The sequence below is a fragment of the Mastomys coucha genome, unplaced genomic scaffold, assembly GCF_008632895.1.
Source record: "Mastomys coucha isolate ucsf_1 unplaced genomic scaffold, UCSF_Mcou_1 pScaffold6, whole genome shotgun sequence".
Classification (NCBI taxonomy): domain Eukaryota; kingdom Metazoa; phylum Chordata; class Mammalia; order Rodentia; family Muridae; genus Mastomys; species Mastomys coucha.
This window is the reverse complement of record NW_022196912.1, coordinates 95,601,795-95,616,473: the sequence shown is the minus strand read 5'-3', so window position 1 is coordinate 95,616,473 and position 14,679 is coordinate 95,601,795. Positions and strand designations below refer to the sequence as shown.

The following is a 14,679-nucleotide window of genomic DNA, read 5'->3' as shown; positions in this document are numbered from 1 at the left end:
TTGGCCTAGGGAGTGGCCCTATTTGGAGATGTGGCCTTGTTGGAATAGGTATTTCATTTTGGACATGGGCTTAAAGACCCTCATCCTAGCTGCCTGGAAGTCAGTATTCTGCTAGCAGCCTTCAGATGAAGATGTAGAACTCTCAGCTCCTACTGCACCATGTCTGCCTGGGCACTGCCATGCTCTTACCTTGATGATAATGGACTGAACCTCTGAACCTGTAAGCCAGCCCCAATTAAATGTTGTCCTTTTAAGACTTGCATTGGTCATGGTGTCTGTTGATAGCAGTAAAACCCTAACTAAGACAGTCTTTATTGAAAGACAACTGCCACAGGGCAGGCTTGGTTTTAGGATAACTTGAGAGAATAGGAGAGACCCAGAGAGCAAGGAGAAACCAAGTGTTTCCATTCTCTCCACCCAGAGTCACTGAGTCTCTCAGGCCTCCTTAAGGGGAAAGAGAAAGCAAAACAAAACAAAACAAAAGCCAGTCCTGATCACTATGTCAGGTCTGACCTCTGCAGCTTTCTTCCAGATCTTTCTGTGGGAATGGCCTGGTCTGAATCACCACCATGCTGTGGACATAGCAGAAGATGTCCAGGCCACCCACAAGGTGACCACTGAACCCAGCCTGGCTTCCGCTAGACCTACGTGGCCCAAGGTAGGCATCACACAAGACGGCACCTGAAGTGGTCAGGAAGCATCATTTTTAGAAGGATTGAGCATCTCACTGGCTCATACCACTCAACAAAGGGGGTTGGTATAGAGCAGGGGTGTGTGTGTGTGTGTGTGTGTGTGTGTGTGTGTATTTTTACTGGCTTTTCCACCAGCAGCCACTTGACTAGGAAAATCCATCCCCTGCCAGATGACCAGGCCTTAACTGAGCTGTTGGCAGGGAGGTCCTCTTATCATGAGAGAAGGTGCCTGGGGCCCCTCCTTCCTGGAAGAGTGGTGACTCAGACCAGCACAGGGGCGAACACTAGACAAGTGTTAGGTGTGGTCATAGAGACATTGTGAACTCTAGCCTTTCCAGGTTTCCTTTCCTGGTCCCTGTGGGAGAGGACCACACCCCAGCCCAAGCTGTGGAAGAGTCCTCAGGCCTCCTGAAGGGCAGTGGAGCTGTCTGGATAATTTCTCACAAGTATAAACAGGGAGGGAAAGGAAGAGCCTTGGTGAAAATCACAGCCAAGTGAGTGGGGGAGGGGTGTGCAGGTCTGCAGGGGGACATTTGCCTTCCATCAACGAACCAGTCAGTGAAACAGCCAGACAAAAATGAAGAAAACTGAAGCCACATTCCAGGACCCAGGAACTGCTTTCTGCTGGACAAGCAAGAGGCTGACCCCAGCAAACACTGCTCCTGTGTCCCCCGCCCTTGAGTGTCTGGCAGGCTTATGTGAGGCGCATGTGTACAATGGGGGAGTCCATTGCCAGCAATGCTCTAGCCTGTCCACTGCAGTTTATATGCACACCAAGTCAGGACTTATTTTTATCTGGGTAGGTTCAACTTCTGATCAGAGAAGCGGTAGAGTTCTATTGGTTTCCACGGAAACTGTTAGGCAGAGCATCTGCTGCCCAATCAAGCAAGCCTAAGCTGGTGGGACTCTTCTAGAATGACTTTGCTGTTCTTACCCAGGAAGACCATCATGCCTGAATGCTTTCCTATGTTCAGAGCAAGGAGAAAGGCGGGTCTGAGGGACTAGAATGGCTCCCAGGGAAGAAGAAAAAGAATTGTTTAAAAGCAAGCACAGTGGGATGGCCATATCTATTCTGAGAAGCCTTTGCATTTCAGTTTCTAAGCAGCGACAGGGCCTGTGTGATTAAGCAAGGAACTTGGGCTCAGTCTAACACTCTGCTTCCTGAGGCCCAGCATGCTCTAGTAGCAAGGCCACCTGCTGGCTCTCAACAGAACAGCTGTCTCCCAAGATACAGGAGAGGATCCACCTTAGAGCATACTCAGTTTCCTTCACTTGTACAGGGCAGAGACCTGACTCTCGGGCAGTAGAAGGTAGTTGAATGCTTGCAAAGTCCGAAATAAAGGCACCAGCATGTGTGGACATGTAAGAAGTGGTTTTATTCCAGGTGTGTTTCATAAAGACGGCGTCCTCCAGGACAGCTTAGTGGCACATGCTTTGGTCAAGAAGAAAAGCAAAAACAGAGTTGGACTGAGTCCCCACACGGGACAGCTGCCAAGTGCTGAGCCAGGTCTGACCACAGGAATTGGGGAGAGGCTCCCATCGAGGCTCTCTTGAGGAGCTGTCCTTACATTCACAGAGAGAAGCCCAGGTTCCTAGCCCCAAAATCCACATTGGAACAGGGCCCAAGCCTCTGGAGAAAAGCCTCCACCTTAGCCCCAATTCTGTCCTGGACTGAGGCAGAACTCTTGCCAGAGGGTCACAGGATCCAAGTCAGGTCTGTAAATAGCAGTGTATATATAAGACATTGTAACAGGATGGGCGAAGCTTAGTTACTGAGGTGAGGGGCCCCTGTGATGAACCCAGGGGTGCAGACATATTTGGCACAGAACAGCTGAGAGGATGCTGGTGAGAGCCAGAGGTGCAAGGAAACTGCTGGGGAACCTTCCAGAGCGGGTACTACAAACTCGGTACTCGGTTTCTAACATCTGGCGACAATGTACAGGCTGGGCCCAGCAGAGGGGGAGATGGAGAGCAGAGACCCAGAGAGCTGGTAGTGCTAATCCAGAGCAAAGTATCAGAACCACGAAGAAGGGAAAATCCAGGCTCCACCCCCCCCCACCTATGTGATCTTAATCGCATATGTACATACACATGCAATATACTAGAGATTACACGACCTTCTGGAGTGTGTTGACTCCCTGTGAATATCTGGCTGCCTGGGTTTATGAAAGACTAGGTGCTCCTGGGATCAGACTGGCCTCCTTAGGCAGGCTTGCTTTGGGATAGAGACCCCAAGATTTCTGGGGTCTTTTACCCAAGATTATACTGTGTAAGCCAGTGGTGAGGAGAAGGATGGGATTCCAGGATGATACCAACCTATAGTCTCCATGTTCTCAGTAGCGGGAGAAGAGAGAGCAGGTTATTCTATACACTGACAGGAGCCACTAGCCAGCTTCGCAGCCCACTACAATCACTGGCTTTCGGTAAAGGGCCTTAGCATGAAGTTTTGACCTGGACGGCTTGGTCTCTACTGACTGGGAATGGTCCTACTCCAGAAAGGGGGTCCAATTCTGACTAGCCACCATGCCCCATGATTCTATGTTTACAGAGGCAACGGCTTCTGAAAAAGTAGGAAGTCCAAAACAGTTAGCAAAGACGAGGATATTTCAGGGTACATGATGCATTAGTGGGGACAGGCCCGAGCGTGAGGTCTTGGCCTGTCATATAGCAAAGCAGAAGTGGAGTCTACTTAAATAAATTATACCCCAGATCCCTCTCCAGCTTTTTGCTAAAAATGTGGTCACGTAGAGAGGCTGCAGGCCTATGTCAGGCTTGGGGCCTGGGGCTGGCAAAGCAGGAACAGTGTGATGTCATGGGAAGAGACCTTGGGTTTCCGGCACTTCACAGTTAGCTGCTTCTCTATCCACATTCTTCTGTGAATCTCCATCCCTGCTCTCAGGATGCATCCCTCCCTCTCCCACCCCCTGGACCGAGCCTCTCAACCCTTCCTCTTCTCTAGCTGCCCTCGCCTCTTCACACACGATGCCACCTGTCCTCTTGTGTTGACTTCAGGCTAGCCCTGTGACCCAACTTGGCCCTTCTGTAGGTTTCTGTCCTTGTTCCCCTTAGGCAACATGGGCAAGGCCCACACACCACTGACTGGAGCCCCAAAAGGGCCAAGGGAGAAGACAAAGGGCCAGGAGCAGCTGCCAAGTCTCTGCCCAGGACAGCTGCATACTAACCATTTCGACTCCCAGGGCAAGACTGGGGTGGCACAGAGGGCATGGAGCACGCCCCTGCACTCTACCTGAACGAGCTTTGGAGAAATGCGTGGTAGGGGTATGTGCTGATGATCCAGTCGAAATGTGAGGAGATAGGAAATAGCCCGCTTGACACTCCCCCACCCTAACCCCTTCCAGTCCCCAAGTCTCATGCAGAAGGTACAGGAGGCTGGGGGCTACCATCATGTGTGTGGCAGCAGTTGCCATTGCTGGGCCTGGGCATCTGTCTGACATTTGTTTGTCACCAGCTGGGCCGGCTTTGTCTCCAGGCAGAGGCCGCTGACTGAGTGCTGGATGAAAGAGCCTTTCCGTCTCCATTTCTGGGGGGGAATGGGGGGGAGGCGAAAGGAAGAAGGAAAATGATTAAAAATAACAATATATGGGGGTGGAGCCCTGTGGTACAGTGCTTACCCAGCATGCACAGGGCTGTATTCCATGCCCAGAACAGGGCTGAAAAGTAGTTTGTACCTTCATTTCATGAGTGTGCACACAAAATCGCATATGCCTACAACACGCAGCATTTATTTATTTATTTATTTGTGTGTGTGTGTGTGTGTGTGTGTGTGTATGTGTGTGTATGAATTTCCTACACATGTATGTGAGCATGTGCCTTCATAGAGGCCAGAGGCTGATGTCAGTGTCTTCCTGTATCACTCTATCTTATTTTTTGATACAGGCTCTCACTGAACACGAAGCTCATCAATTCAGCAAGACTAGTTTGCCAGCAAGCTGCAGGGAATCCTGCTATGTACTGCTCCCCAGTGCTGAGATCACAGGCTGCGCCTGGCCCCTTATGTGGGTGCTGGGGAATCCAAACCGAAGTCCTTGTGATTACCCAGCAAGCCCTTTAACAGCTGTGTGGTCGGTCATCTCCCCAGCCCTCCTCCCCGCTTCATTGAAGACAGACTGTGTCCCTCTCTGGGTGCTCACTTCTGTGGTATGGGACAGAGTTACTGTACAGATCAAAGGAAGTAACCCTCCCATGGGCTGTGCCCAACCTGGAGGCCTGTTTTATTTGACCTTTGAGGCGTTATTTTAAAACCCATCTTAGCTGTCACATAAAATGCCTGCATCTCCAGTTTTTCCTTTGGACACTAGGTTCAGTTTCTATCAGATGGCTGGGCTGTGGCTCCCCCTGCTCTCTGCTTTAGGCAGGTCTCTCATCCTCCAGCTCCTGAACTTCACTTTTCTCCCCCAGCAGCTCCCCCACTAGTTCCCTGCAGGCACCTAGTGACCCATGGCCTAGGGGAATCTTTTCTTTATAAGAACAAAGCTTTCTTCTTCCTGCAACCCTACATGCCTGGCCTGGCCTGCAATCATGAGTCCTGGTACCTACACCCTCAAGTGGAAAGTGGCCACCACCTTGACAGTCGTGCAGTGGGGTGGGGGTGGGAGACTGGAGTCCCCCTATGTCAGAGTCACAAAGGGGATCCTCATATTTTCTTCTCCCAAGCTTGACAAGGTAAGGGGAAAGCTGTTTCCATAGAGCATTTCAGAAAGGCCTGGATAGAGGTTGGTGTGTTATATGGGATATGAAGAAGAGATGTAAGGCAGAGGCCCGGGTTGGGAGACGTCTGAATAGCACCAGACATCAGTGTTCTGTTTCTTGCCTGCTTTCCTTCCCTGCAGCCATATCCCTTCCTTATCTTCCTATGAGGCAACGGAGCTCACGACCATGAGGCCGGAGCCTGCAGAGCTCTGAGGGAGATGTTTGTGTTCTCACCGTGCAGCTAAGGGACAGAGGTGAGCTGCACTCAACTGTGGAGACGGTATTATTTAAAATTTGGCTTAGTTCCCACAGGCACACCTGCATCTCCAGTTTCTATCCGGATACAGGACTGCTCTTACAGCCTCTCACGCTTGACTCCATTGGCTAAACCTCCAACAAAACGTCAAGCTGGAAATGCTATAGTTTCTTCTCTGGCAGGAGAAGGAGAGGGGCTTCCCCTGGCCCGTGTGGCTCAGGCTTGGTGCTACCTTGGCATGCAGTTCTCACTAATGCGGTGGCGGCCCCTTTTACCTCCCTCACCAGCTTCCTTGAGAGCCAAACCAGGCTCTTCCTTCCCTTCTTGTACATGATGGGTGCATTCCTTGGCATGGGGAAGCAATGAGCAAGTGAATAACCCACTAGTAGAACTCTTACTCCCACCAGAGCTTCTAGGCAGTTTTTCTCACTGGCTCTCCCAGCCACTCAGCTCCGAGGCTGTGCAGACACCACACATATTCAGGTCCTCTCCTATACCTAGTCTCCACATCTGCATCCTCTGGCCGTGCAGCAGCCCATTAGTGTATGAGCGAGAAACCTGGGGAATAGCTGTACTAGAACCTGCTGATTCCACTGTACCCTGTCTAACTCTCAGGAGCCTCATGGACATGTGAAGCCCAACTGGCCTGGGTTGGAATCAAGGTCAATTAGAGACCAGGAAGGAGAGCCTAGAATCAAGAACGGACTGACAGTGGGGGATTTGTTCATCTGTTCTCCATGGTGGTGAGAGGTGTGGTACCCAGAGTGCTGGGGGTTGGAGGATGACTAGCCAGGCATGTAGAAACATAATGCATGCAGCCTGTGAACACATGGGTCCTGGGGAATCAGGTTGTCAGGTTGCAAGGGTCTCTACGGTCCATAGGGTGCTTTTAAAGAGAAGTATTTGAATGGGCTGCCTGGGAAGACGCCAGGAAGCTCTGACTTCAACATAGAGGTATTCGTGGGCTCAAGGCTTTCCTCTCAGGAAGGGATTCAGGCTCCAGCAAAAGGGCAGACTGCACCAGCCCCGATGCAGGACAGGGCAGAGGTCAAGCTACATCTCCTAGGCTGAAAGCTAGCAGAAATAGCCAGTAGGCCCAGTAAGCAGGCTATGATTTGCTTCCCTGCCACCCCAAGCCCCATTCTCATACACAAAGGCTGGAAGGAGAGAACCTGGCTATTTTTCCAGAACAGAATAACAAACTGCCACTCAACCCTGAAGAAAGAGTTGACCCAAACAAATGGCAGAGGCGTGGGTGGAAGCCCTGTAGGCCCAGGCTGAGAGCCAGGCCCCTCCTCACCCTTTGCTGGACCATAAGCAGGCTGTGTTACCAGCAGGGTTGAGAAGGGCTGCTGCAGCCTGGGCCTTGGATAACCAGGAAGAGCGCAGCAGTAAAGAGAGGGGCTGACTCCAGCAATCTAGTACTTAGCGCTCTGTCACTGGCTGCTGTGTGCCGTGGGCAAGCGACAACATTTCTCGGAGCATTAGTTTTTCCTTCCACAAGTAACCCTGAACTGTTTCCTAGGACACAGCTGAGGCTAGTCATGTGAGCTTGCAAATCACCATCTCTGGACCTCAAATTCCCAATGAGCCAGCAGCCAGGAAATCCTTACTAAGTTCTGGCTTAAGTCTGTGGGCTCAGGAGTCACACTGAGCCTGGGTTTAAATCCTAGCTCCTTCTACTCCTTTCAGCTGCGGGAGCTGACAGCCTTGTGTCAAGGGAGCCTTGGTCTACTCACTGCACAATAGGGCTAGTTGAGAACTATCTTACCAGGCGGCTAGAGGAGGTGGCTGAAGGATGATTGTGAATGTGAGCTGGCTAGCACAGTCGGGGCATCCAAGGTAGAAAGCTCTTATTTGAGCTTTGAAGTTGTCATCAAAGGCTGGACAAGCTGCATTAGCAAGACAAATGGTTCCTGCCTCCAGACTGGCAGGACTAATGTTAAACAAACACTTAGCTGCAGCATCTGCTCATGAGTGAAATGATATGCTGGGCCTAGATGATGCCGAAGGCTCCTCAGATTCTCATTCGAGAGGCTTATCTGCGAGCACATGCCTCAAGCTAAGACTCCCCTGTAAGGGCATAACTGCTCAGTTGTCCCTTGAGGCTGTTGGCCATCTGTGCCTGGTGGTGGAGGCTTACCTGTTTGCCTTCTTTAGGGTTACACGCTTGCAGTACTACTGGGGATCCAGGGGAAGACATTAAGGTGGAGGTGGCAGCCAGACACTTCCCCTGCTGCTGGATAAGGTGATCACTAAATAACCATGCCTGCAAGACAGGGAGAGGACAGCTCTGGGTGGACAGATATGGGTAGATGGGTGATTAGGCAAAGAGATCCGGGACTTTCTTCAAACTTTTTACAAATAATGGTAGAAGCTAAAGGAGAGTGTTCATTGTACAGTTTCCATCTTGCTTTATGTTAGAAAATGTTCACAGTCAAATATTAAGATGAGGAAAACTCAGCTGGAGCTAACCAGAGGGGAGTTAAAGAGGCCTCAAGGGATGCTAGAGAAAGGGAAGAAGGGATACAAGACCTGGCTGGGTCCATGATGGAGTCTCCACAACCTGCTCTAGAGCTGGTGTGGGTGTGGCTCACACATTAGCTATGAATGCAGAGTCTTAGAGACCTGCAGTCCATCCCATACATCCAAACTGTACTCCAGCATAGAACCAGGTAGCACTTCTTCCTTTAGAAGAGAAAGTGAGGGACCCAGGGCTGGAAAGGAATGGGCATTCGGCAGGAGATTTATGGACAGTGTAGAACAAGAGGAGAAAAATGAGCAGAGAGAAGCCCTTACTCCGCTCCTGGCCAATGCTCTCAGATTCCATCCTGTTGTTAGCCCTAAGTAGCTTACCTGGGCTGGTGGAGGGCTCTTGGCAGACCCTCTGCATATCCCCATTCCAAGCAGGAGGTCACCAGCTGTGTTCTGGCCTTGGGATTCTAAGCAGTTGATTCCTTGCTTAATGACACCAGGGAGCGCTTCCTTCACTGGGACACTGAGGAGAAAGGTGGAGTCAGGCTGCTTCTCTCTCTACTCTTGCTTACCAGCCCCTTCCTCCAGAGGGTAGCCACAGTCACTGAGGTCTCTAGGACTGGCAGTCTAGGGAGGTGATGGGGGGTGAGGTAGGGGAGAGCAGGGTTATAAGAGGCAGAAACAGCCTCAGTCCCCGTAGGTTCTTATGGGAGACCTGAGACACAGGGGACCCTGAAGAGACACTCAGGCCTAACTCATGGACTCCTCAGCCCAGAAGTGGACACCTGGGAGTTTAAAGGTGGCTTCAACACTCCATCTCAAAATACCAGTGAAGGGATGATTTTGGAGCAGCTGACTGAAAATGTATAACCATGCAAATATGTTCAGCCTCACTGTGATTAAAGAATGCGTGTTAGAGAGCAATCATTATTTGTTTCCCTTCTGTGTGTGTGAGAGAGAGAGTGCATGTGTGTTTTAAACAATGCCCAGTGTTGGCAATACCTATGAGACTTTCTACCAGGGAGAGCGCGAACCAGCTCAACTTTGGGAGAGAACAGGGAGGCCTTAAGCAGCAGAGCCCTCAAAGTATGCATGCCTTTGACGGAAGAATGCCAGCTTAAGGAATCTAATGAAAATTAGCTGGCTGTGTTAAAAGATATTCATATCAGAATGGCTGATACCGAAAGCACTGGGAATATCTGCTTACCCAGCAGCTGTCGTGGGCTAGATACACGCACAGGATAGAAACTCTGCACCCATTACAAATGACTGTGAGAGAAAACCTGGACACACTCAGCCTGCTGCTGTGGGAGGCCTCCAGCTATCACATTATTAAGATATCTCATCTCATGTGCCAGGAGAATGCTTAAGCACATGCACACATGTGCACACACACAGTAATAACCTCTGGGTAGCGAACTTAGGGAGGCTACCATCTGCAGCTGACACAGGCTTGTATGCTTGGCTTTGGGAGGCCCATGAATTATGCATCCATCGCAAACTATGAGGGAACCAGGGGTGCTCAGTACCTAACCCTGGGCCCGATGCTCCCTGTTCCCTAATGCCTCTGTTTGAGAGAGCCTGGGCCATTGGAGGAGACATGTCTGCCATTCCTTGATGTGGACAGCCTTGCAAGATCTCAGCCAAAGCAGGTCTTCCCCAGGCTGTTGGAGAGACCATGGGAGCTCAGTACTGATTTGCTCTCAGGGAGCCTCAGGGAGCTCCCTTCACTCCCCCTCACACACCCTGGTGGTGGCAACCACCACCTAGACTTTCCTTCAGGACCAGACTTATTGTAAAGGTCGGGAGCACAGATTGCAACTGCAGGTCCTGTGCTGAATGTGGCCATTAGACACATTCCATCTGATCTACAGAGGGGTTACTGCAGCTTTCAATTCGTTAGCAATTTAAAGATGAGAGGGCTGGCAAGATGGCTTAGTAGGTGAAGGTACTTGCTGCTAAGCCTGTCAACTTGAGTTCAATTCCAGGGACCCATGTGGTAGAAGGAGACTGGTGTCTTTGAAAGTCCACATGAGCATCCAAGTCTCCACCAACATTAAACAAATACATTAATTAAAATCTTTTTTAAAAGCCTGAGATGGCTCCGTCTACCATGCAAGCAACAGAGACCTGTGTTCAGATCCCAGCACCCATGTAGAACCAGGTACGGTCACTTGTATGGGTAGTGCAGAGAGTGGACAGAGACGGGCAGCTTCTCACTCTGATAGCCAGCCAGTCTAGTCAATTCGTGGACCCCAAGTTCAGGTAGAGACCCTGTCTCAAGGGAGATGGTGGATTATAACAGTAGAAAACATCCAGTTCTGGCCTTTCACTTCTACCCACATGAGTATGCACTTCTGAATGTGTATACACACACACACACACACACACACACACACACACACACACACACACACACACTTAAAGTAAAACCTCTAAGGTCATAGGGCAAAACTTGAGTCCAGCATCTCTGAGATCTGGCCCTCTGAGCCAGGGATCCAGGAACACTCCCCCTCTGTCTTGAGGGGCGGCAGCACTCCTTTCTGTTCATCCCACTGCTTGTTTTGCTTTCTTTGCCCCCCTGACCCCTGGAAGGAGCTGAGTTTGCAACTCCCACTAGGAAAAGCTTTCCAGTCCCAGAGTGCTGGTTTCTCTCTCTGCATGGAACACAAGCTGCCTTCTGGGACCTTTGAGAATTGTGCTCCAGGGGAATGCTTCAAGCGGCACAGGGTTATTCTGATTCTCCCCTGTGCTCTTCTTGCCAGCTCATCAGCTGCCAGAGCTGCACTGGCCCTGTGGGGGCTCTGCCCAGTGATGCTTGTGGAAAGAACGCGTGTTGGGCAGCAATGTCAAGAGCAGAGGCAGCTCCGATGTGCCCCTGTAACAGCAGTTCTAGATGGCCCAGATGGCAATCCCCATCATGTTCCTCAGTTGCCTGGCAGAGCCAACCAAGCTGTCCTGTTTATGGGTGGTCCTCTGTGTCTATCCTTGCTTCCCCCAGTGACTCTCCTCTAAGCAGGGCTACCATTAGACCTCACAATGCCTTCATAGAAATAGAGTAGCATCCACTGCTCACTCCACCTACTAGAAGATTGTTATACTAGAAGGTTGCTCAACTCCATCCACTGCCTTACTCCACCTACTAGAAGGTTGTTATAGCATACATTGTTACAGCATCCTATTTTGGTTAGAATGCTTCCTGCCATCTGCTTGAAGTTATTGTAATGAGTCTACAATGGCCACTATTCAACTGGTACCCTATAATGGTACGATGCAGTCTGCATTGCTGTTTGGGACAATCCTAATAAAAGTGATGAATTGGCAGGCCAGCTGAAGGTAGGCCTGGACTCAGAGAAGCGCTGTGGCAGGACTGCATGCCAGCCCAGCAAAGTGAAAGCTCTTTTTAGCCTTCTCAGATTTTGTGGTGACCACCTGAGTCCTGTGGGCAATTTACAGACCCTCCATGTGGAGGGGCATTGACATGAATCTGACCTACCCCTGCCCCCGCCCAATTTAACCTAGAGCTGAGCCAGCTAAGAGAGAAAGAAGCCACAGAAGCAACAACCGGAGCCACATTCTCCTGATTTAGCGAGGTACGCTTAACACACTGCCCTATCTTGGGATGGATTCAGGTTTGCATCAGAGCACTTCTTTGACTGGGGTGGAGGTCTGGGGTGTGGAGAGGAACGATCTAGTTCTATCTCCCCAGAATTCCTCACCACAGGCTCCTCAGCTTCTCTAGCTGGCCCAGTGTCCAAAATGCCATCCAAAATGTAGGAACCTTAACAGTGGTTAAGACACTCAATTCCTCGGTGTCTCAGATGTGCCACACCAACAAGTATGGGCTCCTTTCCCTTCAGGAAGTGGCACACTTACTGCACTCTCATGAATCAATGCGTTACACCTCTCAATTAGGGGCCAGAGCGACTGAAGCTACTTGGCCGCCAACTTGCTTCCAAGGAAGCAAGTTGTAGTTTGGATTGTTGTTCAGGAATTTCTTAGAAATTCCCAGTGGTCGGTTTGGGCCCACTGCTTTTCAGGCAGGCTGTATTTGGAACTTTGATTATCTGGGTTCAGCATCTAGCTGTTCTCCAGGACTTGGCTGAAACCTAACAATGGGAATTTTCCAGGCATTGGATATGCCCTGGGAGAACAGAGGTTGCCCCTCCTTGCTGAACTTGTAGGCAGTGAGGGTAGAGGTATCGCTGAAAGCCACAACAGCACCCTTGAGAGAAAGAAGCAACAGGGGAAGGAGTGGCTCCCCAGCTGCCTGTTCTACACGCGGGAGGCTAACTCTACACACTCCCAAGGCTTGCTCACAAGAATTTATTCACTCAAAATGTTCATTTTAAAAGTCACCTACTTGGTGTCTATTTTGTGATAAGGCACTATTTATTCTAGGGATCAGAGAAGAGCCATAGACAAAATGGGCAATGGCTTCTTGATGTCTGCCTCCGGGAGCTTGTAGGCAAGTGTAGGAGATGACATCAAATTAGCCAGCTAGTGTGTGTGTGTGTGTGTGTGTGTGTGTGTGTGTGTGTGTGCACATGTGTGCTTGCGTGTGTGCGTGTACGTGCCCATGTGCTTGTGTGTGTATGTGTGTGTGTGCATATATGTGCCTATGTGCATGTGAATGTATGTGTGTGCCTGTGCGCGCGCGCATGTGTGTGTGTACATGCCTATGTGCTTGTGTGTGTGCATGTGTGTGTGTGCGTGTGTTCGTGCATGTGTGTGTGTGTGTGTGTGTGTGTGTATGTGTGTGAGATGCTGATGTGGGCTTCAGAGGAATGCAAGGGAAGAATGCCACTGTCGATTTAGTGTGTAGACAAAGTGCCCCGAGGAGGGGACAAATGAGTCAAAATCTAAAGAAGGTGAGGAAATGAGCCATGTGACCAAGACACCAGAAAAGATTTAGAATCAGGAAGAAGGGACTTGGGTGGCCCACCCTGTCACAATCATGGACCTGTCTTTCCTCTCTCTGTCCCCTTCAGAACACATGGCTCACCCAGCCACAAGCCTATTTGCATTTTTGCTTCCTCGTCATCGCTAGAGCAAACATTTCCCTGTGCTTTTTTGGTCTCTGATAACATACTAATGGATGCATAATATTTGTTTAAATGGATGCATTCGCTGGGCCAGCCTAAGCGGTAGCTAGCTGCATCTCATTTTCCACAGCGGGGTCTTTGGTCAACAGCCCTGTGCTCGGATGACTTTATCTCCTCCGGATGAGTTTCCAGCAGAGAGAGAACAGGGTCAAAGGTGAAGAAAGCAGAGTGGCCTCAGCTGTATAATGCAGTGTTGTCTTCCTTTGGAGACAATATCCATTTCTAGTCGGGGAGGCAGTCTGGTAAAAATGCAGCCACATCACGCCTGACTGATAACTCTCAGCAATGCCTCCTCTCAGAGGGAAGATGAACACTGGCAGCTGGAGGATCCAGACTCGGCATGGCAGGTCCCTAGTCCCCACCCTGAAAGGGGGGCTGCACTCACGTGAGCTCAGGATAGACGTTCTCCAGGTACCAGCGGAAGGGCTTACAGTCCATTTTCTTCCTCTGCTCGATCCGCGTGGCCACACTGAAGGGAAAGACAAAGGTGGGAAAAGGCCATGACGTGGAGAGGCAGGCCCCGGGGGACCACAGAGGGAAACTGGTCCCCTCCCTGTCCACATGTCTCAGGGAGTCTATACTAACATCTGACCTGAACACTCAGTTCTCCTGTCTTCTCGGTTTCTCCCTGAGCTCACAGGACCACACTTCACCCTCAGCCTCTTACTCCTGCAGACCCTGTTAGCATATACAAACTGTCATCTTTTGCAGAGGACTTCATCAACGTCCAGTTTAGGAGGTAGGGTCTAATGAGCAGGGTGAGCTGTGAACATCTCTCAGAAGTCTGGCAGGTCGAAACCTTCTGATGTGCTGTGGGGACAGATGCTTGAATCTTGCCCTCCTCAGATGTCATCTGAGTCAACTAGGCTTCAGCTGCTTACCTTGGGTTTTTGTGAAGATCAAAAGGGGACATGGAGACATGGAGGGCTTAGATGAGAGTGGGAAATATGAAGTACTTAGTGGCTCGTCTTTTTCTTTTTAAGGATGGATAGAAATAAATAAGTGGGGGGGTGATTCATTTGTTATTGATCACTAGCAGTACTTTCAAACTACAAATTTAACACAGAGAGCAGCACACCTCCATCCTGCCCATGGACACACAGGTAGGTGCATATCTACACACACATACACAATGAAATGAGCCTCTTAAAACACTTTGCACCGATTGTAATCAATCCACCGATTTTCTGGTCTGCTTGGCACAAAATTCATCTATCGTTTCCGTCTCATCTTCTTTAATGCTGGTGCTGATTCGCTAAATTGATTTCATAATCCATCTGCATTTTCAAAATGCTTAACTAGACAGTGATCATCACGGGCCATGACCAGAAAGTAGGCTGACAGATCACAGGTTTGGATGGGTATGGAGGTAAACCTGCAGACAACCCTGTCAAACCTACTACCTCAGATGCAGCTTTTTTTTTTTTTTTTTTTTTTTTTT

The 14,679-nt window shown here is 50.1% G+C and overlaps 1 protein-coding gene across 2 annotated transcripts in view; it reads right to left on the bottom strand.

Annotated features, from left to right (window-relative positions):
- Positions 1-2,045: 2,045 nt before the first annotated feature.
- The window catches only part of Galnt16 (polypeptide N-acetylgalactosaminyltransferase 16), an 83,113-nt gene continuing 70,479 nt past the window's right edge, over positions 2,046-14,679 (bottom strand). For both annotated transcript variants that reach the window (XM_031355740.1, XM_031355739.1), the window contains exons 12-15: positions 13,624-13,707; positions 8,515-8,656; positions 7,802-7,927; positions 2,046-4,233 (exon numbers count right to left, since the gene is read on the bottom strand). In XM_031355740.1, coding sequence (XP_031211600.1) covers positions 4,096-4,233; positions 7,802-7,927; positions 8,515-8,656; positions 13,624-13,707 — 490 coding nt within the window. In that variant the 3' untranslated portion in view covers positions 2,046-4,095. The remainder of the gene's footprint in view (positions 4,234-7,801; positions 7,928-8,514; positions 8,657-13,623; positions 13,708-14,679) is intronic.